Below are 22384 nucleotides of genomic sequence, written 5' to 3'. Positions count from 1 at the left end.
ACAACAGCGAACAGTTTCGGCGCCTTCCCACCACCGTCCCTATCGATTACGGCTCGGCGTCCCCGGCATGGTAACCGCGCGCCCAGTCATGACACTTCCATATCGCGAACAACTGCATGCCGGAGATGCAGAAATCAACGAAAAGCACTTCTCAAAGCCAAGCCTTTCCTCTGCGCATCTTACACACCATTTCACCTTTCTGTGAATCTGTCGTATCGACGAACGTACTGATCTACCTGTATATCTACTGTTTTAGTATAATCCTACGAGATGGGGTGGCCAAACCACCATCGGACTCGCCGAAACTGTCGACGGCCCGCTCCACATGACTTGCTTCAGCTCCTGTCCCCGGTCTTCCAGACTCAAATAGTACACCACTCCTTTCTGTACCTGAAGATCTTGTCCAGTGCTTCATTTTTGCTTCCGTTTCTCGCGTGTCTTGCTCTCTGTACGATGCTGGTGTTTTCAGTCACTTCTCTTTTGCCTCGTCCTTCTTGTTTCACTCATTAAGCCGGTGGTGTTTCTTGCTGCTCTTTTGCATCTTCTGGACGTTTATTCAAACCATACATTCGCTTAAGAACGACAAACATGGACAGTTCATTGCAGGGTGGCGTAATTGCCCTAATCACGATACTGGCTGCCTCAATTGCTTCACTGCTCGCCTTCAGCAACCAATTACGGAAGGATCAAGAATCAGAATCGACTATTCCTGGATGTCGCCGCATTGGCCTTATCGGAAGGAGTAACATGTCTGATCAGTATTCACCAAAGCACAACGGAGAGAACCTCGATTCATCAGCGGCATGCAAGATCAAGGCCCTGTTCATCTACCCGGTCAAGTCTTGCAAGCCCGTGGAACTTGAAGACAGCGATGTTATCCTGACTGGTCTGCGTTATGATCGTCAATTCTGCTTCACCCAGCTCAAGACAGAGCAAGTAGAGAAAGAGGAGGGAGATCTCAGTGTCAACTCTGAATGGGTTCACAACTGGAAGTTCATCACCCAACGAAATGTCCCTCGATTGAGTCAGGTCGACACTCAGATCTGGATCCCGGACCCGTCATCGCCGACCTATTCTCCGAAAGCAGAGTGGGTCAAGTCTCAAGGATGTGTCGTTTGCTCCTTCGCCTTTACTCCTGAGTGGTCCTGGAATATGAATGGCCTGAGAACTGCTTTTTCAATCTTCAAGGCCAAGCTTGCTCAGCGCGACATCGAAGCAGAGCCTCGCATTACCTTCAAACTTCCTATTGCCCCTGACGAGGAGAGATCAAGCAAATACACTCGCGAAGTCATGAAGATCTGGAAGGATTCACCCACAGCCATCAACATCACCTCGGAGATACCACCAGAGACACTAGGAAAGTTGAAATACTTCCTCGGTGTCTCTAACCCTATTGCTCTATTCAAGGCAGACCCCCTAAACCATCGCAAGGTATTTAGGAATGCACCTAGGATAGAAGAGGCTGGCTACCAACCTGGTGTTGGCTTTGCTGATGCTGTAAGCCATGTTACCTCATGATCCGACCAACAAATTCTGACCTCACTTTCCAGTACCCGCTGTCAATCATGGGCGTCGCCTCAGTACAAAAAGTATCCAAGACCATCACAAACCTACCAACACCCCACCTGGACGCGCTCCGCTTCCGCGCAAACATCTACCGTAAGTCTTCGTCAACCCTCCTATCATCAACATACCTCTGACAATCTTCCAGTCACAAACGCCCCTCCCTTCGCCGAAGACGACTGGAAACAAATCCGTTCTCGCAATCTCTCCTACCACGTAAGCTGTCGAACAACTCGCTGCGACCTGCCCAACGTCGACCCAGTAACCGGCATCAAAGACCGCGCCGAACCCTACAAGACCCTCAAACAAACACGAGGCTTTGTAGACAAAGGCGCCGGTGCTCATCCGGTACTAGGTATGCAAATGGTTCCTCTGCTGGAAGATGCAGCAGGTAAAGGAGAAATCAGAGTTGGTGAGGAAATGGAGGTTGTAAAAACAGGAGAACACTTTTATATAAGGTTGTTTCAGGATTAATGTAATTGAAAAGTTTTTGTGGTTTTCTGTTCATGCATTGACCTCGTTGTTGTGGATCCAAAGTATGCGTAAGACTGATATGTATGTTGTCTGGAAAGTTAATGAAGAAAATGTAATCCATTTGGGTCTTGAATTGGCTGCCGAAAGGCAAGAAGTTCATGATGACTCGGCAAGTTTCCACTGAGAGAGATACTCCAACGTGCTATCTCTGGACAGCGAGACACACCCGAAAGCATGTTGCATGCAACAGTCAGATTTGGTGACTGATGAGTGTCCGAGCGTAAAAAGAGTGTAATTCTTGAGCTACTTTCATGTCGTGTAAAAGTGACCACCAAAGATCGTCTCGCTTTCTGATTGAACAACATCCCGGAATGCTCGAACGGAGAGCTCCACCCTAGCAACAGTGATATCGTCAACCGGCCAGGTGCTATACAATTGCAAAAAACGCACACAAGAACTAGCAAGAGCGCCACATTTCGGACCTGGGACTCCTTTGTGCCATTCCATGACTAACCTGTAACAATCCCGTGGCCAAAACACCACCGTCGAACGAATGTTGCAGTCGTGATCTTCGATACAGGTGGCTTTGAAACCGCGAATCTATGGCGATAGCAGAGACTTTTTGAACTCGAGCCAAGACGTCCGAATGTGATGATCTCCAGGTAGGAAGATAGAGGGTTGTATCAACACTTGACGTTCAAAGTAGCGGCTGCGTAGGCATATGGTGAGGAACCTCTCATGCAGAATCATTAGAGTGACTTCGTCGTGCGTGGCTTTGGAAACATGGCGCAGAGGGTGGCGAAGTGACCGTTGTTTTGGGTCTGCGAATACGTATCCGTAGATCCTGTTTCGCAGTTCTGGAGGCAGGGCGAGGAGGGCCAGTGGTGGATCGCTCATTGCTAGCGCGATTGTATGCTGGGATAGATGGATGGTGGCTATGATATTTGTTTATGGATATGGTTGACATCGTATAAATAGGATGTATCGTTGATCAAAAGAAGAGCGATGGCGAGTTGAGAGATCAGAAGCTACAGTGGAACGTCAACAATTCGAAGCTCACAACACGTGGCAGGAACGCGAGATGGACTGTCGCAACTGCCATGAATTTGGATGAATCATTCACTTCGTGGCTACTTGGTACATGAGGTAAGAGCCATCCCAGGATTAAGTGATTTGCCCCAATGGATAAACTACGCTCGATTAACCCTCCCAAGTCCCAAGTCGGAGTATGAATAGAATTCAAAGGTGGTGAGAAAATCTTGTTCTGCTTGGTCGCGCAGATAATGTGAAACAGGTGATGTTTTCCCTAGCCTGGCTTGAGCTTTTTGCTCTTGTGTGTGAGTGCAAACGAAAAGTTGGGGTTACGATTTCCCCATTGTTCCACGAGGGTTGGCGGCTTCCTCACAGGCGCGATCGTTGTGCTTGGGGCACGAGAAGAGGTGAACAGCTGCACGAACATATTTCTAAAAGGCGAGTATACCAGAAAGCGTAGGATTGTTGCAGACCAGTGCTTGAAGGTGCCCCAGATCGGGATGCGACGTGTTACACTACCCCTGACTGGGTTCTCGGAGTCGTCAGTGTCGCTATCAGAATCCGTAGATGATTCTGAGTCGGAAGTTTCTGTAGGCGAATCTTGTACTGGGAGTTCGCGTTCTTTTCGATCTGGTACAGCCTTGATTTGGTTCTGTGACGGGGAGAACACTGTCAGGTCTAGATATTCACAATTTGCCTGGTAGCGGGTATATGTGGCAAGAAATAGGAGGGAAGCTCGATGTACATGGCAGTTTCGACCATATGCATGTTTCTTAGACAAAACCAAGTACTCACATCCGGCTGTAGTGGTGTTGCGGCGCGATGATCAATGTCCTTTTCGCACTCTACGCTCAACTCGTCGTCGACAACCAACCAGCTCGACTCTGCCATGCTTTCGCGTGATGCTTCGTCAAATTCTCGAACAGCTCTCAAGATTTGAGTCAGAAACGATAGTCCTGCCAGATGTAGGAGTGGAAGTCTCAGGTCTGATGTCCCAGATTGTCAGTCCTATGGCAGACCTGCCGACTGTTAGAAGGCAGACCATCATGTCGAGCAGATGCGAGATGGACATAGGATGGAGCAAGGAGACAAGAGACACAAGACACATCCTAAAATTCAATAGGAGAAGAAAATAAACAAAATCGATTCGACACAACAAAAGAAGGCAACGAAACAGCTGACGCGGCACGGTGGCTGATTGGACTCAAACCAGAAAGACGATGAACGATGATACGCACTCTTCCGACTGTCGCAGATTCAAGATCGAGACAGCAAAGACTGGCAGAGTTTTGTGAAGTGAGGATGAACATCCTAGCATGGACGAGCAAGAGAATGAAGGCCGTACTATATACGAGCTTGCGAGGTTGTGATAGTGATAGAGTTCAGGTGGGGCGGCGGTTAGCTGTCGACGGGAGGCGCTTTGTAGCGTGCCAAGGCCGAGGAATGTGGAAAGTCCTGACGATCGCGGATTGAGCCTCCGTAATTCGTATCGTGGAGAGATGGTGGAGGAGGGAGATCTGAACAACTTGAAGACTTCTCAAATACTGATCGTTTTCTTCTGATGACACGCATCTCTACGAAGCGTCTGTTTTACCGCTCGTAGCCAGGCGGATTGGTAACACCGTCTGTCTGCCTGAATGCTTAAAGTGACATACTGAATGTGAAAAATATTGAGAGATCGACCAAATAGATTTTAGATTTGATGAGGGACTGTCCTAGATGATCAACTGAGGATAAATTCCGTACGAAAACCCCCTGCCCGTACATCTACGCAGTGGTGACGCGGAGGGTTTCAACAAAGTTTGACGACGGCATCTCGAAATATTCAATCGATCAGGGTCTTTATATTCAGAAGAGCAGGCACCTCTTGTCAAACCTGTCAATCCCTATTAACACATTCCTATCTTTATTCCTGTTTTTTCTGTGTTCCTACTGTCCCTAGTGTTTCGTGGTACCTTTGCATTGTTTGCGGTCATTCATTCGAATCCGGCATCCTTTGGCAAACAAAAATCCCTTGCATGCAGCCATTGACTGGAACACAATTCCCGATCACGCGACCTGCCGAGCCGACAACCTTAGTCGTCGAATTTGGCGAGACTGATCAGATCGTGCTTTCCAGCGAGTAATTCGCCATGGATCTTTTAGTCAAGAATTCGACGACACCCGAGGAACCGCGATGGAATAGCAAGCCAGCATGGAAGTTACCTGGCTGGGCAGAACCATTGGTATGAACCGCGCCAACGGAGACAAGTTGAAGAACAGCTGACAGCCGTTGTCCACAGATGGTAGTGACAATCCTGTTCGGAGCCATGGTCATGACGCGGAGAAGGGGATACCGGATCTTCGCGGCAAAGCCTGGTGTATACAAGTCAACTCTGAACGGCGACGACTCAGCCCGCTCATCAGATGAGCTTCTGGCCCACGACGAAGGCGGCGAAGACGATGCGCAGGAATACATTGCTGCGACCAAGAATATGCCTAAAACACGGAAGTTGCTAGGCATCACATTGAAGACGCCCAACACTTCCCAGTTCAAGAACAATATACACAGTCGCATCCTGCAGCGGTTCCCCTTCCTGATAGAGATGTTCTACTGGGTCATAAACTACGGCTTCTACCGCATGACAGCGATCTTGTCCAACGAGATCTTTGCTGGCAGAGGTATCTGGACAGTGGCGGAGAGCCATGGACTTGCTGTCCTGGATTTTGAGCAGCACGGATTCCTGAGCCCTTTTTTCCCTGGTGAGCAAGAAATACAGCAATGGTTCATGCATGGGCATCAAGATGCATTGACTGTATTGAACAAAGCATACGCGCTGATACACATACCTGGCACGGTAGGCTTCATCGCATGGTACTATTACATTGCACCATCCCACCCGACGTTCGCGACAGTCCGCCGCACCATGACTTTGACCAACTTCATGGCTTTCACGACGTTCATTTTCTATCCTTGCATGCCTCCTCGTCTTTTGCCGAAGGAATACGGGTTCTTGAACACAGTCAGGCATGATGATGCGCAGTCTGTGTGGATGAGTGGAAAATATGTCAACAGTCTTGCAGCCATGCCGAGTATGCATTTTGGATATGCGTTTTGCATTGGTTGCACCATAATATACCACTCTGGAATATTCCGTCGGAAGTTGGAACGAGGCGAGGCACGCAAGTCATGGGCGTGGAAGGTCTTCTATTTGTCTGTGGGTGTCGGATACCCAGCGATGATCCTGACGACCATTGTGGCCACGGCCAACCACTATTTCCTGGATGCATGGAATGCGACAATGTTCGTATTGCTCGCATTCATGAGTAACAAGGTGTTTTATGTCTTTATTCCCCTAGAGGACTGGTTCCTATGGGTGCTTCGAGTGGAATTGCCTGTACCCAGTACTGGCGAGAGGTTCAGAGAATTGGGCTACCGCTTGTAAATATGTCCTGATAGACCAGTCGATCTGATAGTGGTGAATTGCAAGTCATAGTTTTCGTGGGTGTATTTCTCTTTGGTGGCTGTTGGACAAGTACCGTATCACATTGATGCTCTCGAGCCTTGGAGGACCTGTGCAGTGCTGAGAGCTCGGACGGGCAATTTGGGCCCAAGCTTCACAGCGGACGAGGGAAGACGAGGGAGCGCGAGTCTGCCGGAACTCGTTCTGCTTCGCTCTCCAGCTCGTCGTCGCGAATCCTTCCATTCACTTCTGTTGTCAGCCCAGCCGATCTACCTTCGCTCTTGTCGCCGACTCGTCCTCGTTTGAGCCATCACATGTTTGACGCGTCGTTACCATCTTCTCGCGTACAATTGACGCGACTTCTTCGACTCTCAACCGCACTTTCAGCACTTCACACACTTTAGACCGTCGCAATGGCCGAACCTGAAGTTGTCATTGATGTCAGCGAGAACAACACTCCTGCACCCACTCAAAGCCAGGATGTCGACATGGGCGGCCAAGATGAGAGCACCCAGCCCGAGGGCAGTGCTGCTCCCAGCACCGAGCAGCAAGACGAGCCCACCGGTCTTGAGAACATCGAGGACACCCAGCCCGAGGTTCCTGCCCGCGTCACTTTCCTAGAGTGAATTATCACAGTCAAGACGCGCTTCAAGTTGGTAATCCTGACTGAATGCGACAGCTACCTCAAGTCTCCCATCGTCGAGCTCTCCGTCGGCACCGCTGAGGACATTACCATCCTCCACGCACACCAGCTTCTACTCGAGAAGAGCCCTTACCTCGAGGAGAAGATCTCTGCTCTGGCAGAGGGTGAGAACGTGAGTCGCATCCGATCGTTAACTCACTTAGAGTCCTAACACAATCTCTAGCGCCGCATTGACCTTCCCGACGAGGACCTGCTCGCAACCGCCGCCTTCCTCGAGTTCCTCTACAAGGCCGACTACTTCCCCACTCTCAGCGGCTCATCCCTCGAATCTGACCCCGAGATCCCCGTCCCGGACTCCGAAGGCATGGCCCTCCTCCGTCACGCCCGCGTCTACACCCTCGCCCAACGCTTCGGCGTCCCCGCCCTCTCACAACTCGCCCACAAGAAGATCCACCTCACAAACAGCAACGCAAAGGGCGAGATCCAATACGCACGCTACGTCTACGGCCACACCCAAACATCAGACGAGAGCATCCGCAAGCCCGTCGCTGCATTCTGGGCAACGAGATCGCATGTCCTGCGTCACGAGGCAGAGAAGGAGTTCCGCAGCATGTGTCTCGAGTTCCCTCAATTCGGTTTCGACGTGCTCAGCTTGGTGCTGGATAACCAGGAAAAGAGGACACAGAGATCCGAGACCACGATTGGTGGTGGTCGCAAGAGGCCGCGTGTCAGTGCTGTTTAGAATGCAGCCGCTTCCGACCATACTGCCTCTTCCCCTGAAAAGCGCCTGAGGCTTGAATATAAGCACTGATCTACGACCGTGCACGCCTGCTTATACGCTCGTTAGACTGATCCGAGATTTTTCACTCCCCAATTGCTTCGTTGGCTCGATTTGGATGGCTAAAGTTGCTGGATTCCATGAGGCAGCTGAACGGACAAGGTCATCTTTTCTTGCTGATCAAAAGCGCATTTTCTTGTAGCTTATCAACCCTTCTCGCACACCCTTTCTTCCCCCACTTTATCACATACCATATGCACAAAGGACGGCGACACATATCCGGATATGGATCGCCTGATGTATAAGCTCAAACTACAATTCCAAAATCTGTTCACAAAGTTCCCTCATGCTCAATTAAACATTCACATCATCATCTGTGCTAACTGGAAGTGCCGAAATATCTCTCAATGTGATTATCAAAAGTCTAGTGTTACAGAATATATATATGCAATATGAATAATCTTACAAGAAGGAAAATAAAGCCTATCCTTCTATATACTTTTTGTGGTTCGTGAGATGAGAGTTGGAAAGATCATAGACACTATCGACCCATCAAGCGTCTGAGACGAACGCTCAATGGTTCTTCTTCTGGTGTCTGTTCTTCTTCCTTTTTGGCCTCTGCCTCTGGCTCGGGCGTTTGCTCAAGCGTCTGTTCGGAAGTCTGTTCAGCGGTCTTTGCCTCGATCGCTGGTTCTGATGTGCTCGTGGTGGGCTCTACAGTGTTGGATTTTTCGCCTCCTGCGGGCTTGGAAGTTTGATCTTGCTCTGTTGGACTGTCGGCGATCTCAGACTGAGTCGCTGTTTTTAAGGAACTCTCCTCTGTACGATGTTCAACAGGCTGTAAGTCTTGCGCATCGGGAATGAGTCGATTCTCCGGTTCCCCAATCACGATTGGCTCCTGAGAAGGCTGCTCATTCGACGGTAACCCTTCGGCGTGAGGATCATTGTCGATATCTAGCTTGGAGCCTTGCTCTTGCTGTGCGTTCTTGCCCATCTCCAAGGCCTCGACAGGGTCGGAGACTTGCGATTGCGGAACCTCAACATCAGTGACGTCCTCTGACTGTGCTCCATGTTCCATATTATCCACTTGAATGTTTGACTGGGGCGTAACAGGCGAATGCTCTGACCACGAGCTATTTGTTTGGGCCGATTCAGCTTGCAATCTTCGAGATTCGCGCTTCGTCTTCTTCTCTTGTCGCATTTGATGGCCATCCTTTGCGAGTGCTGACCTGCGTGACGCGCTACCGTGATCACTTCGTTTTTCGATCTTTCCTAGAGAATTGACAAGGTCGACCGATGCGCTCGCGAACCCTTCGAGGTCGGAAAACTGTTGACCGTCGAACATGTCTTTCATAGCACGGTAACTCAACAACATGCTGAGTTCGATACGCCGTCCACCAGTCACACCCGCTTCGACAGTTTGAACTCTCGTTCTGTATTTCGATGCGACACTTTTGGTTTCGAAGTCGCGCGGCTCGCGATACTCGAAACCAGCAAAGAGATATTTGACAGGAATCATCTGGTCCGCAGGCACTCTCTCAGAAAAGGCTTGAGATTTAAGGCTGCGTGCCGCATGCTGCAAGTATTCGGGGTGGCTAGAGTTCATAGGACTAACAATCCATTGCGGGATAGGAATCTCAACAGCCGGAGGAGCACGAAGTGCTGTATCATTGACCATACTTTTGTGCACAGCTTCGATGAATGATTTGATTCGTGCGTCGTTGGCTGCGTGGCGGGACTTTAACGCCTGTGTGCGCTCGAATCGAATGTCAACAGGATGCGACGGGAGGTCTAATTGCACAACATCAGTACGAGCGATGGCCCGAATGTTATTGAACACGATCCGTTTGCCATTTGGGAGCATGGTGAAGATGGCCTTTTCATCTTCAATCGGATCAATAGATTCTTCGATAGTGAAACGAAGCTGGATGCTGGGAAAAGCGCTGGTAGCCAAGATACCTGTCTGCTCGAGAGGAGATGGAATCAGATGGGCTATGAGCTCAGTCCTGTCTACCCAACTTTGATCTTTTCTCCTTGAAACGGGACGGCTATCAGCTAGAAGGCCCTCAAGACCGGGAAACTTGGGACCAAAAACGGGCTTGGCGTAGCTCTCTTGCACTGTTGATCTTGTTGAAGTAATACCATCAACACCAGGGTAAGTATCTTCAAGTCCGGTATCGTGCAATGCTTGACCGAAGCGCGCCACCCAAAAATCGTGTCTAGGAGTATCAGGCCATATACTGGGGCGACGTGGGTTCGCAAGTGCATCCGGGATTAGCGGAGATGTTCTCATGATCTCGATAGCTTGAGTGATGATTGGACTATACTTCGAGAGGGGTTTACGAGATGCAGAGAGGTTGGCGAGGGGTCTGGATCTTGCGTTTCCCTCCTGGAGCCCCAGTAACATCGGATCATCGACAGCAGATGTCTTGGTCTTGACTGTTCTGGGCGAGGAGGTGACCCAGCGAGCAAGCCGTCTATGTCTGGTAGAAGAAGGCAGATTTGCGGTGGTCGATGTGGGTTCTAGATGACAGTCGCCAGACTTGTGAGGATCATGGAGCCGAGTGGTGGTACCGTGCGTATGCATTGGCAAGAGAGCGACAAGCAAGCGATGGGCATCATTAATGCCCACGTCGGCGAAGCTAGCAACCTGAAGGTGTTTGGCTTCGTGGTCGTAACGAATGTAGGTCTTTGTCAAATCCATGATATTGCTCAACTGGGTAGCGTTAAAAACATCAGGCAACCTGTAACCAGGTGGATTATGTTGCAAGACGGAGTGAAAGGTATTGAGGGCGATCTCAGCGCTTCTGGCTGGAGCAAAGGCTTCAGCCAGGACAAAGGCGATAGCTTCAGCCTCAGCTCTCGGACCAATGATGCGGATAACATGGTCGGGTTGGAACAATTGGAAGCGAGAGTTTTTGTAGAACTTGGAGCTCTCAAGTAAAGGCCGCAATGCTTCCGAATTCTTCGTGAGCAGCAAACCAAACTGCATGGGTGATAGTAAAAACTCCATCTCGCCCTTGGCTGCCTGCTCTTCCTCAATGCCGAGAGCCCAAGCCTCACGCAAAATTGACTCTATAACATATTCCTTGTTGTTCATCTTGCGGCCCTTTGCGAATTGACTGTCCATAGCGGAGCGCGTTATGGGCAATCGTTTTGTAGCAGCAGTGATGCCAGGATGCCAAGGAGTCCGCGTGAGGTCCTGTAGTTCGCCTCGGGCACTACTGATTTCGGTGGTGTCCAAATGATCTTGGGCATGACGTGACCTTTTGGCTTTTGACATGGCTAATTTCGCAGGAGCCGTCTGATGGTACATGTAGCCTCTCAGCTGGCTAATGGTATAGCCCTTTGCCAAGGCGGTGAGCCTTGCGTCGAACTCGTTCTTTGTGACAACATGGATACCCCCGTCGGGCCTCAGGGCTTCGATAGATTCGAAGACTTCGCTGGGCGGCGGTCGCACGGCTCTTCTGCCCCCCGACATGGCTTGAATGTCGCTGGCTGTCAAGGCCAGTGGGGTTGGCTCATCGCTGTCGGCTTCCTGTTCCCGTAGCTGCTCATGAAGAGGCTTTCTCGGTGACTTGGGTTCGTGCAAGTCACGCAGGACAATGACTTCGGAGGATTGACCTAAGCTGGCGATGGACAAAGCCTCGGACGACTCGACACGTCTTTGACCACCCTTCTTGCCACGGATCCTGCCATGGTTGGCATGGGTGCGAACGACTCGGAGGCGGCTTGTTTGATCGTTGTGTTGTTCCTCAAGGGCAGGCGTGGGAAATTGTGCATGTCGAAGTGGAAGAGGCAATTCGTCCGAGGATTGGTAACGGCGTTGTTGGATTTGACGAAGCACAAGGCGTAGATTGCATCGCAGACATGTCGATGCGTCCCTGACTGACGAAGTGCGCAACATCAGAGAAAAGGGACAATCTACATGCAAAGAAGGAGCATTCGCCCTGCCAAAGCACAAATCCAGAAAGAGCATCGGACCTACGAGCTTTGCAGCAAAACCTTATCTTATCTCCGGACCCTTGCTCCGGATCATCGTCATGCCGTTCATCTTCACATGCGATGCCGCGCCTTCCGTAGACATAATTTCATAAACTCGCTATCGACGCTGCCGGCATCCCGCAAGCCGTCGTATCGAGCCGCTGCTACTTAAGTCGTCCCTACAGCTGATGCCGATGAGATGCAGACCTTTGGTGAGGCCGGACGAGTGCCATGGCAGCCGCCTTGAAGGCCCAGACGCTGACCTTCACAGTCCCAAAGGCCCGTCGTGTATGTCCAGCATCCCTCTCCAGTACCAATGTGCTTGCCTGTTGATGCAACCTCGTACCTAGCCACGCTTTGATTTCAAGCTCAAGATATACGACTTGAACAACGTGCCCCTGGTTTCCGGCACATGTTTTGTCAAATGGCACCTCCCTTCGTCGAGTGCTGCCGAGCATCGCGGCCGAACAACCAAATGCAACATCAAGGATCACAAGGTCGTCTTCGACTATGAGAAACAGACTCCTGTGCGTCTCGTCATTGGCAAGGATCAGATGTTACAAGAGCTGTGGATTCATCTCGAGATCATACAAGAATACTCCAGCGGCGGCAAGGGGGAGAGGATCACTCTCGGAAACATCAAGCTCAATCTGGCCGAATATGTCGACACCAACGACCATGGCCATGACTCGGATGAAGGTGTCACGAGACGCTACCTCATGCAAGACAGCAAGATCAACAGTACCTTGAAGGTTTCTCTCCACCTGAAGCACTTGGAGGGTGATAGAAGCTACTATGCGTACGTCTGATTAGTCGTCGTCTCTGCCCGTCAACTAATCTTTAGAACAGCCCTCCCTTACGCACCGCCCCTGTCTTTGGTGGTATCGCAGGTATCATGTCTCAGGAGGTTGCAGAGGCTACCGAGGAAGGCAGCAACATGCCCTCACTATCAAACAAAAGCCGTGAGAACGGCGAACTACAAGACATGTACCGCCGAACTCTCGCTGCATCCTGGGTGGCCCAGCCAGGGGTAATATCAATCTTCCTAGCTGTTCATGACCAATAACTGACTCATTTGTAGGAATTACGAGCCGACGACTGTATCAAGGACATCTTTGCTGGCGGAGATGGTTGGGGCTCCCACCTCGACCACGTTCAGCACACTCAGCACCTCAATCCTAGTAGTGACGAGGACAAGTCTCGATCAGCCAACCTAACACCAACAGACAATTTCACCAGATCACCACGCTCCAAGAGCCCTCTCCTGGGCCATCAACGCAATGTCAGCAAAGAAAGTGTACAGTCAGACAGACGCAAAGGATTCGACGGCTGGGCCAAAGATGCTTCTTCTGCCATGGGTGGCAATCTCGGCAAACAAGGCGCCTTTGGAGGTCGAAGTAGTCTGCATCAGCAAGCCATGAAGTTCGAGTTGGAGTCTGCTAAACGCAAACCCAAGGCAGGACAGGGCGAGATTGATGAGTTCGACAACCCTTGGCGTGAGGACTTAAGGTCGTGGAAAATTGGAAACATGATTTGATGATGTTATTTGATACCCCCCAAGATGGATGGCTTTTCTGTATTAATATGTGTATGAGTAATGTTGACATATTTCTCGAGTTCCTACGTGAAAGTTGAGAACGGACCACCGTTCGAAGGGGAGATCGCCTGCTGCTTCCTTCTTGAATTTGAATTTCACGAGATTGGCTAAATCGCACCTTCCGTGTCTCCACCGCTCCTTGTGTCCCGCAATATACATTCTCAGTCCTCATCCGTCTCTCCTTGCCAATCTCACCAACCCTCATACACTATCATCGATCCAGTGGTCCCTGACTCATCGAATCTGATCCAACCAGCTAGTTGTGCTGAGCAGCGACGAATCACGCGGCATCCTTGACTTCCACTTGATGGTGGTACCCTCGACGTTATACAAGACCCTCTGGCGAAAGTCCCATGCCTTTGTTGTCACATGGGGGCGATGTAGATGCGGGTTTGTCGGTTGTGGTGGCTGTCATTTTTGATTCGGGCGTTCTTGTTCTTTTTGCTTGTTGACATTTCGATCCTTCTACTTCTTTGGCGGTGCTATGAGATGGTGCTGTGGTACCGTGGTACCGTGGTGCCTTGGGACCGTGAGGCAAGGTGGCGATGTGAGTCAATGAAGTGAATGGCTGATGGATGTCGCTGGGGGCCCTTTGCAGCATGCTGATGTTGATTGCACAGGTTCTCGCGTCGTCAGACTATCGTCACCGTCGTCGTCGTCGTCCGCAATGACTGTCCGCCTGCCGATATTGGTCAAATCAGTGGCCTATCATGTCGTCTGTCCCTCGTCCATGATTGCATCGGAGTGTCTACTGGGCGAAATTGATGGGTGAAGAAGGCCTGGAAGAACAACGCGAGCACATTGCTGTCTGTATGGTCGGCGAGAGATAGGGGTTGGAAAAAGAAAGAGAGAAGATAGTGTGAGATACGCGAGGAAGCTGAAGAGGCAGCTATAGCGGAGTTGCTGTGGGCGCCTCGTAGTACAATGTTGGCATTACGGCACTCTGTCGGAAATCCCGGAGTGACAGCGTTGGAGTGATCACATCGAGTGATAGCACAAGATATCGAGAGTGCTTTGATAAGGAGTTCATCGCGTCGAAGAGACGGGAGTTAAAGTGAAGCATTTGACAACTTCACTCCTATCTTCATATACCCCCAAACTTTGGCACCCATCAGCATTGCCATCGTCTTGTCAACAGGCGGTGGTGGCCCAGTGGTAGTGAGCGCGAGTCCAACTCGTGCTTGGAATCCCCCGCACTGAAGGTCATCGGTTCGATTCACGTCGAGACAATGTTAGAGTCATGCCACTCCAATTCTAGCTTAGAAACGAAACTGGTACGCTGATTTCTTTCCACCTCCGAAAGGGGGCGTTTGTTTTGCTGATTCTTCAGGCTGCAGTTTCTTTCGGTGGCCGCATGTCTTGATATTGCTCGCTGCTTTTTGATAAGATGTAGCGACCATTCGAGTGCCTACTATGGCGAAACTCTGGAGGAGAGATCTTACGAACACCGACGCCAACGACAAATGCTCCTTGGACTTACGACCTTGCGCGTTTCGACCATTCACAAGGCATTCCAAGCAGCCATACAAAAAGGCGCAGTAGCCATGAGTATTCCTCCCTTACTCAACGTCAATTTCCCCAACCTCTGAACCTGACTCTTGATACCAGGCTTATACACTCTATCCCACATGAGTGCCGGGAAAGGGCCAAGCGATTGTACCACAACACCAGCAGCACCACAAAAAGCCAACGCCTTCCACCTCCAACCAGAACCATCAGCCTCCTCCGACCTTCTTGCCCGAAGCTCAGCAGTTCGATAATCCTTGTATGCGAGATAGAAGAACGCCATTGATGTGGCGCCCCTGAAGTATGATCTTGAGATAGTCTCGACCAGATACGATGACTGTGGTAGTGCAATGGGCACACGTCTTGGAAGTGCTTTTTCGAATGCGGATGGTTTGTCACCTAGCATTTGTGAACCTGCTTTGATGTCCAGAGATGCTAGGGATATTGTTGAGACGACTGCTGTGAAGGCTATCCATTTGTCCTGTTGTGGTGTCGTGAGGGCGATGATATTGTTTAGTAGTCTTGTGGTCTGGTCTGTGTTTGACATGATTGTGTTTGGTTGATGGTATTGAGCGATGTGGTTTAGTTGTCGCAGCTTTCCTTGTCATTTGGAGCTCGAAGATATAGAATTGCAGTAGTTGTTTTCAGCAGAATCTTTTCGGAAGATATGTGATCGATGGTAGGTACGTATGAAGAGATGGTGGAAACAAGGCAACAGTCAAGCCATGTAGTTGAAGTAACACAGCCGAGATATGACGATCATAAATATGCACAAGTATAGCACAAGTTGGACCGGTTGAGAACGATTGTGCAACAAAACTTGAATTGTCTTTGCGATAACTATATAAAAACGAAACCACAAACGCCGCCATCATGAATAAGTAAATGAATCATTTCACCGCGCGCGATAATTGATAGGAGCAGCGCGGATATCTCTCTTCGAAGAGGTGCCCCTGGGCAACGCATTCGTGCAATCAACAAACCCGCTCTGCGACGACGACGGAATACCCAAAACACTCAAGCGGAACATGGCGTCAGCAAACGAGCTGGTCCATTTACCCTGGTTGCCGACAAAGCCCTGGAATTGTTTACCAACAGTGGTGTTCGCTTGGGACAGGTTGATGTCAGATTGGAAGCGGTAGGTGCCAGTAGGTGGGCTGTTGACTTGAGCATAGTAGTCAATATCCCATTTGCCGGGAGTTGAGTCTTGTTGCCCGCCAGAGGGAATACCATTGGCTTGTTGGGTGAAGGCTTTGCTGGTGGAGTGGGCGCCGATGAGGGCTGCAAGATCTCTAGCGCTGAAGCCTTTATCGGCAAAGAGCTGGAACAAGATATCGTGAGAGGAGTTGGGTCCGAAGCCAGCAGGAAGGAAGCCGTCAGGTGCAATGGTGGAGGTGTCTGTTCTGCCAACCACTGTCTTGATCTTGGGGCCACCGGGACATGTGATGACGGCGTGAGAGCCGGCGAATTGGATCAAGTCTGCTGCGCCGACCTTGGCTTTCTGGTTGTACTGAGTGTACTTTCCCATCAGCCATGTTCGGTAGTCGGCGAGACCTCCGTTCTCAGGTCTGTTGATCTCGTCTGAGTTGAGAAGAAGGGAACCATCAGCACCACCTGCAGCAGGAGCGTAGAACACCGTTTTCGAAGAGTATGGGCCTGCGAAAATGTCAGTTTATGAGGTTCGTCACACACGGTCAGTCTACTTACCAGCATCGTGGAACGCGAATCGAATAGCAGCTCGTGCGAGATCGGTGCATTGTCCATCCGATCCCAGGAAAGATGAGGTGAGATCAGATGATATGCTGGTCCAGATGGCTGGACATCCGCCAGAGCCACCGTCCTTACGGATGAGAAGCGTGTTGGGAATAGCGTTGTTCAAAGAGGACGCAAGCAAGGAAGAGAATGAGGAGGCTGCTTCTGGCAATGAAAATGCGTCCACCAAGGCGAGGCTGCTCACCAGCAGCAGAGAAGCAAGGTTCTGGATCATGTTGCCGTTGCCCGTTTGGAGGCGTTGATAGAGTATAGCGAGAGTGTAGGAATGTGGAAGTGTGATGAGATGATGTTAACGACTGACACAAATGCTCCGGCGGGCAACCTTATATAACAGAAAGCCAGGCGTGTTGAGTATACACCTGTGACATGGGTTGACCGAATAGATACAATGCACTCGATGGCCATGTCGTCTGGAGTGCCGCGGCCATGATTGGTATCAAGCCACACGACGGAGGCACCGAGCTGTAAGGAAGATTGCATACATAGTGGCAAGTCAAAGAGCACACGGTCGGCTCGATCATGCTGTGCATCTGGACAGTATTCTGGCCCGTGTGCTGAGTAGAAGGCCCGGCGTATACAACCTTTGGTTTCTCACCAAACTCTGATACAGGTATCATGATAGCAGACTAGTCGCTATTTAGGATCGCATTTCGGGTGCAGTGTGTCGATGGCTCTTTCCCATATCGATTCAATGTTGTATTGAGACAAGCTCTGTTCAGCTTCCAAGTAATGATGCTTGTTATGCATCCTTGTCGAAGCCCAGACTGGTTCTCGAGACTTCGTTCCTCGCGTATCGAGGCTGACGATACATTCACGGCGGAACTGGCTGCTGAGAACCCTCAATGGATACGTGTGTAGTGTGGTCGAGTGAACTTGTCGTCAAGTCTAGGGCTCTGATAAAGACCCGATGTCCGGAAACCTTCTTTTCAAGGCGAGTTGGCACGCATGTGGCTTGCGTGCGAGCCGGGCTTGGAACGCTGTTGCGAATGTTTTCGTGCGGGGGATCTGAACCTTGAAATCTTTACACTTTCGGATATCTAGTCGCTCTATTCAGTCATGTTATGGCCTATTTCAGCTGTTGAATGGCAAGCTTGGCTGAAGGATGCAGACTCATGTACGTCCTTTGTACATTACGAGTGTACACGTGCTGACCATGGCCAGCTCTCGTGAGTGGCCAGTGGCAATCTACCCATTGCCCCGATCTGGCTGCTGACCTGCAGAATACTCATGTACTTGCTTACCTGGTTCTTGGAGAACGACAGCTCGGTCTAGAGCTGTGCCACTCATAGATCTCTGCGGCCAAATCTGGTTTGAAGCGGAGAAAAGCTGAAGCCTGATGAGGCTCTGCGTTCGGGACGTCGCTTCCAGAAGAGACAACAATCACACGAAGTAAAGATCAGGAAGTGACGACCTGAGCTCGCTGATACTCTTATCCAAAAATTGTGAGTGGTTTTGACAGAGTAAAAAACGAATACAATCAAGTAGGTTAGATTGGTTCATAAATTGGAGGTCTATAAATATTTTTGGGCATTATCATAAACATTAAAGAAGCAAGACGAATCTCTATGATCTGCCAAAGAGACCCGGTGTCGATGCTCCAGCGAACGTCTTCTTCGCAGCTGGCATGACTTGTGTACATTCCGTCAGATTGTTGATGTTGTTTACTCCAAGCATGCTCAGTCTGACATAAGCGGAGGCGTAGTCCTGTGAACATTGTTAGCATTTGAAGAACGGCCTGTGACGCGGGAAGACTTACCCCATTCCAATGGCTCTGATCTCCGATGAAAGCATGCCATTCATCGCTTACGCGCGAATCGTTCGCCGTGACAAGGTCGCTTTGGAACTTGAAGACCTTGCTGTTTGTACCTGGCTGCAGAGTCTCGTTGTAGAATGAGACGTCCCATACACCAGGTGTCTATTGAATGTGTCAGCTGTCTTGACTGGGCATGCGAAAGCGAATTCTCAGTGCTTACCGAATCTTGACCGAAGCCAGCCTTTGTCTTGTCGACGTTGAATTGCTGGCTAGTACTGTGTGCACCAAGGAGAGCAGCAAGATCATGAGGCTGAATGGTCTTGTCCTCGAAGAGGCTGATGATTTGGTCTGCGCTCATGGAGACCGAAGGCATCAAGCCTTCAGGAGCAGCCTTCTTACTATCCTTGCGGCCAACGAACACACGGGTGCGTGGACCTAAGGGACAGGTGACAACGGCATGCTTAGCTCCAAACTGGATGATATCGGCTACACCGACATTGAACAGCTTAGACCAGATTAAAGCTTGGTTGGCAATGGCTTGCAGGCCGTTGTTGTCTGTGAGTCTTGTCAGTGCTTGTAACTAAAGCTTGCATAGGATGGCGAGTACAAACCTGCTCTATTGATCTCTGTGCCTGATAAGACAATGCTTCCATCAGCTCCACCAAAGTCTTGACCAGCAGCGGCAAGAGAGCTTGACCATGACCCTGCATCGTGAAAGCCCAAGCGTATGGCTGCACGAGCGAAGCCATTGCATCGACCGGTAGGTCCAGTGAAGGCAACAGTCATCGCCTGAGCTATCCACCACCAGACGCAGCATGTGTCAGCCTTACATGCCTTGGTACCAACTATGCCTGGTGGCTTGTATCCAGCCGCATCCGAATCGCCAGCTTCTGTTCCCATGAGGATGTTGTAGACACTTGTGCCGACGGGTGTGGTGCCGCCGTTCTTGACATCGCCAAGACCTATCCGCACAATGTCATTGTCGACAATAAGGTCTTGAGGCGCGCGACGAGACAGTGCGGCTGCATGTTGCGCCATTGCTGGCCATGCTTGAACATGTGCATTGAGATTCAGCGCAACAAAAGCAAAGAGAGGTGCCACCAGAGAGAGACGCATGACTGTAGAGTGCAGGACAATTGAGAGCTAGAGAAAGATTCGAAAGCTAGAAGGAGAATTAAATGATACTAGGACCCTGCAAGAGTGTGAAGATGCAAATACTATATGTAGCCAAAGCCTTACCTAGGACACCAGGGTTTGCCACAGCCAATCTGTGAATCCCATTCTTAGAACGCAATAGACGACTTCCAGACTCAATAGTGCAGTACCATGGTGAATGCCTTCAGCTTCGACAAGTTTGGCGCAGTGTACCTGCATTCTCGGGTGCTCTATTGGAAACCAAGAGTACGAATTGTCCGGTCCCTCGTATTGGATGGCAAGAAGTCTACCACATTGCTGACCTACGAAGAGACGTCTCAGCTCCAAGTCGAGGATATGCATGGGTTCGATGTCATTTTAAGGTTGAAAGAAGTCCGAAAGGTTGTCTGGGCCTCAAGAGCTCCGATACTTGCATACAGTACTGTCAGCCGCATCTGGATGTGGCTTGGATCCTTCCTTGGCAGACATGTTCTCTCTTTCGGTCGCGCCGGAGAGATCAGAAATGCCCTGGTATTTGGTTGGAGATCTCCCCATGGGGATGTTCAGCTCCCAGATCTTGTTATCGCGTGTTCGGTGGAATGGCTTTTTTGAGGCTGGCCCGCGGCCAACGCAGTGGTAGTGGCCCGAAGCTACCTGCGTGTTCTCGATCCGCACCCTCATCACAGTCGGTCGATGACTGAATCAGAATTGTGTGAGCAATCCGTATACACGAGAACTATGCTGGAAATAGTCGTATATCATCCCTCCTGCGGCCGTCTTTTCCGCTCCTCTCGCTACTGAATTGGTGAATAGTGTCAGCTGATCGAGGCTACAGGACATCGTCTACATCCACGACTCGAGCGGCCGGTTGCCAGATGCCTGTTTATTGTGTCTCGTTGCTCTGAGAATGTATTGTAGTTTGTGCAGCAATTGTGCGTGCTACAAATGGTCACTCGACCGCGCGTCGCGATTGATAAAAGAGCAACATCAAAACGCGTTCGCGCAATGACGTTCCGACCAGCGTCTGACCCATTTACGGCATCAGATGACCATCTCGACAATGGTATAGACTCGACACGAATCAAGATTGGTGTTGTGCGGAGGATGGAAGATGCACTTGCGAAGGGCGGCGAAGTCAAAAGTCACAATTTAAGGTGTGGTTGGGGCAATGGTACTGCAGCCTACAGCATCTCCGGAACCTACAGATCTCAACAACATATCATCGCAATTTGCTTACGATGAGACTCTCGATGCTGGATACCTCATTTAAAGAGAGAAAAGAACCATCTTCACAATTCTCTGCATTGCAGCAACCTATCTTTCGCTTGGAGTTGACTGGAGTGCACGTATCGGAAAGGCCGGGGGCTTTGTTACCGAGCTTTGTGGTAACCCTGCCGCAGCGAAACAGCGAAACAGCTTCCATTGCAGCTCCCAAAGCATGACTTCGCTCACCATTCCGTCAATACGACATCCAAACCGTTGCCTTGACATCTGCTTCGAGGAATCGATATCGAGAGTGCATCGACCGTCAGCACTACAAGATGAGCTTTGACCTCTGTCCCGCGTCACCTCACCCCATCATTGAAGAGACTCGATATGAAACGGGCGGGGTAGATCTATGGCCACAGTTCTCTTCGCAAAACAAGGCATCAACGTTTCTACACTTTGAAAACCCATTCGTTGGAAGACTCGAAGGATTCCGGGAACAATTGGACGACGATGGCTAATCAGGCCGTGTTCTCTCTGGACAGTGATTTGAGAACCAGATCTGGCTCCTAATGCCTCCTTTGCTACCGTATCATCCCAGAACCGAACCCCTCAAGTACCAGATCAAGGTCAACAAAGATTCGCGACTGCCTTCATCGAATCGACCAATCGCTGCTAGGGCCGAGGCTTGCCAATCCATGTGCAAAACCACAAACGGAACCAACCGGCCAACGCACAATCATTTCCATCTCTCCGTCGCATCCACTGGACGGCACTGCCTCCTGCCCACAGGAATAAGACTCGAGGAAAAAAAGGGGGGGTGCCACATGTAAAACCAACCATCGGCATTTCTCGCTCCGGATCTTGTTCGTCAAGGGTGGGAACACATTAACCACGATCGACCTCTCAAAAAGCTCGTAGGACAAATCTGCCAGTAAATGATATAGCCCTCTCTTAAATGCATGTGACCGTAAGTAGCACAAGCATCACCGCCTACGGGCCGAGCAACCGTGAAGAGAAAGAGTTAAAAAGGTATTTAAACCCAGCCTGAGGTAGCGTGCTCTTTTCAGAACAAGTAACGCGTTCTGTGTTCTTTCTTTCTCCTAGAAAACAGATCTTACGACCAGAATCTATATCACTACTAGAAGCGGAAAAACAACATCGACGACTGAACGTCCCGAATCGCAACAGAGAAAGACAAACCATGTGTCGCATCGAAACCTCCATCCACAGATGCGGACACGCGAGCATGCCAATCCACGAATTCTGCCCAAGAAACCCTTCTCGCCTATTACCAAACGAACGAGGCGCTTGTCAAAAAGGCTATGAGAGAACATGTCCTCTACTCTCGAGTATCTGCTCAGGATGTCTGCAACTGCTGGATGGAAAGAGCGCACTTCTGGACGATGACGATTCGGAACATGTTCATGATCATTTTCGTTCAAAGAGACAAGCCCAGAGGATTGGTCATCATTCTTGCGAGTTGGACTTGCGTAGG

General features: G+C 50.3%; 10 protein-coding genes across 10 annotated transcripts; 4 read left to right on the top strand and 6 right to left on the bottom strand.

Moving 5' to 3' along the window:
- The first annotated feature begins 374 nt into the window (after window positions 1-374).
- M438DRAFT_362821 (uncharacterized protein) lies at window positions 375-2069 on the top strand. Its single transcript, XM_029907602.1, has 3 exons — window positions 375-1497; window positions 1551-1659; window positions 1712-2069. The coding sequence occupies exons 1-3, from the start codon at window positions 589-591 to the stop codon at window positions 2035-2037; spliced, it is 1344 nt and encodes a 447-aa protein (XP_029764185.1). The 5' UTR covers window positions 375-588; the 3' UTR covers window positions 2038-2069.
- A 240-nt stretch (window positions 2070-2309) lies between these two features.
- M438DRAFT_343110 (uncharacterized protein) lies at window positions 2310-3034 on the bottom strand. Its single transcript, XM_029904905.1, has one exon. It carries the CDS (start codon window positions 2932-2934, stop codon window positions 2638-2640), a length of 297 nt encoding a protein of 98 aa, XP_029764184.1. The 5' UTR covers window positions 2935-3034; the 3' UTR covers window positions 2310-2637.
- A 103-nt stretch (window positions 3035-3137) lies between these two features.
- M438DRAFT_362820 (uncharacterized protein) lies at window positions 3138-4141 on the bottom strand. The gene is made up of 2 exons (XM_029907601.1): window positions 3865-4141; window positions 3138-3721 (listed from the first exon to the last, which is right to left on the bottom strand). The coding sequence occupies exons 1-2, from the start codon at window positions 3958-3960 to the stop codon at window positions 3344-3346; spliced, it is 474 nt and encodes a 157-aa protein (XP_029764183.1). The 5' UTR covers window positions 3961-4141; the 3' UTR covers window positions 3138-3343.
- A 1060-nt stretch (window positions 4142-5201) lies between these two features.
- Window positions 5202-6528, top strand: M438DRAFT_394993 (uncharacterized protein; the record flags this gene model as incomplete). Its single annotated transcript, XM_029909185.1, has 2 exons — window positions 5202-5294; window positions 5352-6528. The coding sequence occupies 2 exons, from the start codon at window positions 5202-5204 to the stop codon at window positions 6492-6494; spliced, it is 1236 nt and encodes a 411-aa protein (XP_029764182.1). The 3' UTR covers window positions 6495-6528.
- A 466-nt stretch (window positions 6529-6994) lies between these two features.
- Window positions 6995-8285, top strand: M438DRAFT_343107 (uncharacterized protein). The gene is made up of 3 exons (XM_029904904.1): window positions 6995-7134; window positions 7192-7327; window positions 7379-8285. Exons 1-3 carry the CDS (start codon window positions 7001-7003, stop codon window positions 7895-7897), a joined length of 789 nt encoding a protein of 262 aa, XP_029764181.1. The 5' UTR covers window positions 6995-7000; the 3' UTR covers window positions 7898-8285.
- Window positions 8286-11912, bottom strand: M438DRAFT_403291 (uncharacterized protein; the record flags this gene model as incomplete). Its single annotated transcript, XM_029909651.1, has 1 exon — window positions 8286-11912. The coding sequence occupies one exon, from the start codon at window positions 11910-11912 to the stop codon at window positions 8475-8477; it is 3438 nt and encodes a 1145-aa protein (XP_029764180.1). The 3' UTR covers window positions 8286-8474.
- A 99-nt stretch (window positions 11913-12011) lies between these two features.
- Window positions 12012-13475, top strand: M438DRAFT_136028 (uncharacterized protein). Its single transcript, XM_029898862.1, has 5 exons — window positions 12012-12129; window positions 12189-12205; window positions 12268-12716; window positions 12767-12947; window positions 12999-13475. The coding sequence occupies exons 1-5, from the start codon at window positions 12117-12119 to the stop codon at window positions 13452-13454; spliced, it is 1116 nt and encodes a 371-aa protein (XP_029764179.1). The 5' UTR covers window positions 12012-12116; the 3' UTR covers window positions 13455-13475.
- Window positions 13476-14818: 1343 nt separating this feature from the next.
- Window positions 14819-15709, bottom strand: M438DRAFT_343102 (uncharacterized protein). Its single transcript, XM_029904903.1, has one exon. The coding sequence runs from the start codon at window positions 15565-15567 to the stop codon at window positions 15016-15018; it is 552 nt and encodes a 183-aa protein (XP_029764178.1). The 5' UTR covers window positions 15568-15709; the 3' UTR covers window positions 14819-15015.
- A 206-nt stretch (window positions 15710-15915) lies between these two features.
- Window positions 15916-17007, bottom strand: M438DRAFT_352727 (heme peroxidase; the record flags this gene model as incomplete). Its single annotated transcript, XM_029906811.1, has 2 exons — window positions 15916-16676; window positions 16728-17007. The coding sequence occupies 2 exons, from the start codon at window positions 17005-17007 to the stop codon at window positions 15916-15918; spliced, it is 1041 nt and encodes a 346-aa protein (XP_029764177.1).
- Window positions 17008-18356: 1349 nt separating this feature from the next.
- On the bottom strand, window positions 18357-19584 carry M438DRAFT_332454 (heme peroxidase; the record flags this gene model as incomplete). Its single annotated transcript, XM_029903507.1, has 4 exons — window positions 18357-18497; window positions 18550-18708; window positions 18767-19101; window positions 19158-19584. 4 exons carry the CDS (start codon window positions 19582-19584, stop codon window positions 18357-18359), a joined length of 1062 nt encoding a protein of 353 aa, XP_029764176.1.
- Window positions 19585-22384: the final 2800 nt, after the last annotated feature.

The sequence above is a fragment of the Aureobasidium pullulans genome (assembly GCF_000721785.1).
Source record: "Aureobasidium pullulans EXF-150 unplaced genomic scaffold scaffold_3, whole genome shotgun sequence".
Taxonomy (NCBI): Eukaryota; Fungi; Ascomycota; class Dothideomycetes; order Dothideales; family Saccotheciaceae; genus Aureobasidium; species Aureobasidium pullulans.
This window is presented reverse-complemented; position numbering and strand designations above follow the sequence as displayed.

Coding starts and splice junctions, on each gene's coding strand:
- M438DRAFT_362821 (XM_029907602.1), top strand. CDS start 589: ATGGACAGTTCATTGCAGGGTGGCGTAATTGCCCTAATCACGATACTG. Junction 1,498..1,550: donor GTGTTGGCTTTGCTGATGCT/GTAAGCCATGTT, acceptor CTCACTTTCCAG/TACCCGCTGTCAATCATGGG. Junction 1,660..1,711: donor CTTCCGCGCAAACATCTACC/GTAAGTCTTCGT, acceptor ACAATCTTCCAG/TCACAAACGCCCCTCCCTTC.
- M438DRAFT_343110 (XM_029904905.1), bottom strand. CDS start 2,934: ATGAGCGATCCACCACTGGCCCTCCTCGCCCTGCCTCCAGAACTGCGA.
- M438DRAFT_362820 (XM_029907601.1), bottom strand. CDS start 3,960: ATGGCAGAGTCGAGCTGGTTGGTTGTCGACGACGAGTTGAGCGTAGAG. Junction 3,722..3,864: donor CAACACCACTACAGCCGGAT/GTGAGTACTTGG, acceptor TCCCCGTCACAG/AACCAAATCAAGGCTGTACC.
- M438DRAFT_343107 (XM_029904904.1), top strand. CDS start 7,001: ATGGGCGGCCAAGATGAGAGCACCCAGCCCGAGGGCAGTGCTGCTCCC. Junction 7,135..7,191: donor GCCCGCGTCACTTTCCTAGA/GTGAATTATCAC, acceptor TGAATGCGACAG/CTACCTCAAGTCTCCCATCG. Junction 7,328..7,378: donor CTCTGGCAGAGGGTGAGAAC/GTGAGTCGCATC, acceptor CACAATCTCTAG/CGCCGCATTGACCTTCCCGA.
- M438DRAFT_136028 (XM_029898862.1), top strand. Junction 12,717..12,766: donor GGTGATAGAAGCTACTATGC/GTACGTCTGATT, acceptor TCTTTAGAACAG/CCCTCCCTTACGCACCGCCC. Junction 12,948..12,998: donor CCTGGGTGGCCCAGCCAGGG/GTAATATCAATC, acceptor ACTCATTTGTAG/GAATTACGAGCCGACGACTG.
- M438DRAFT_343102 (XM_029904903.1), bottom strand. CDS start 15,567: ATGTCAAACACAGACCAGACCACAAGACTACTAAACAATATCATCGCC.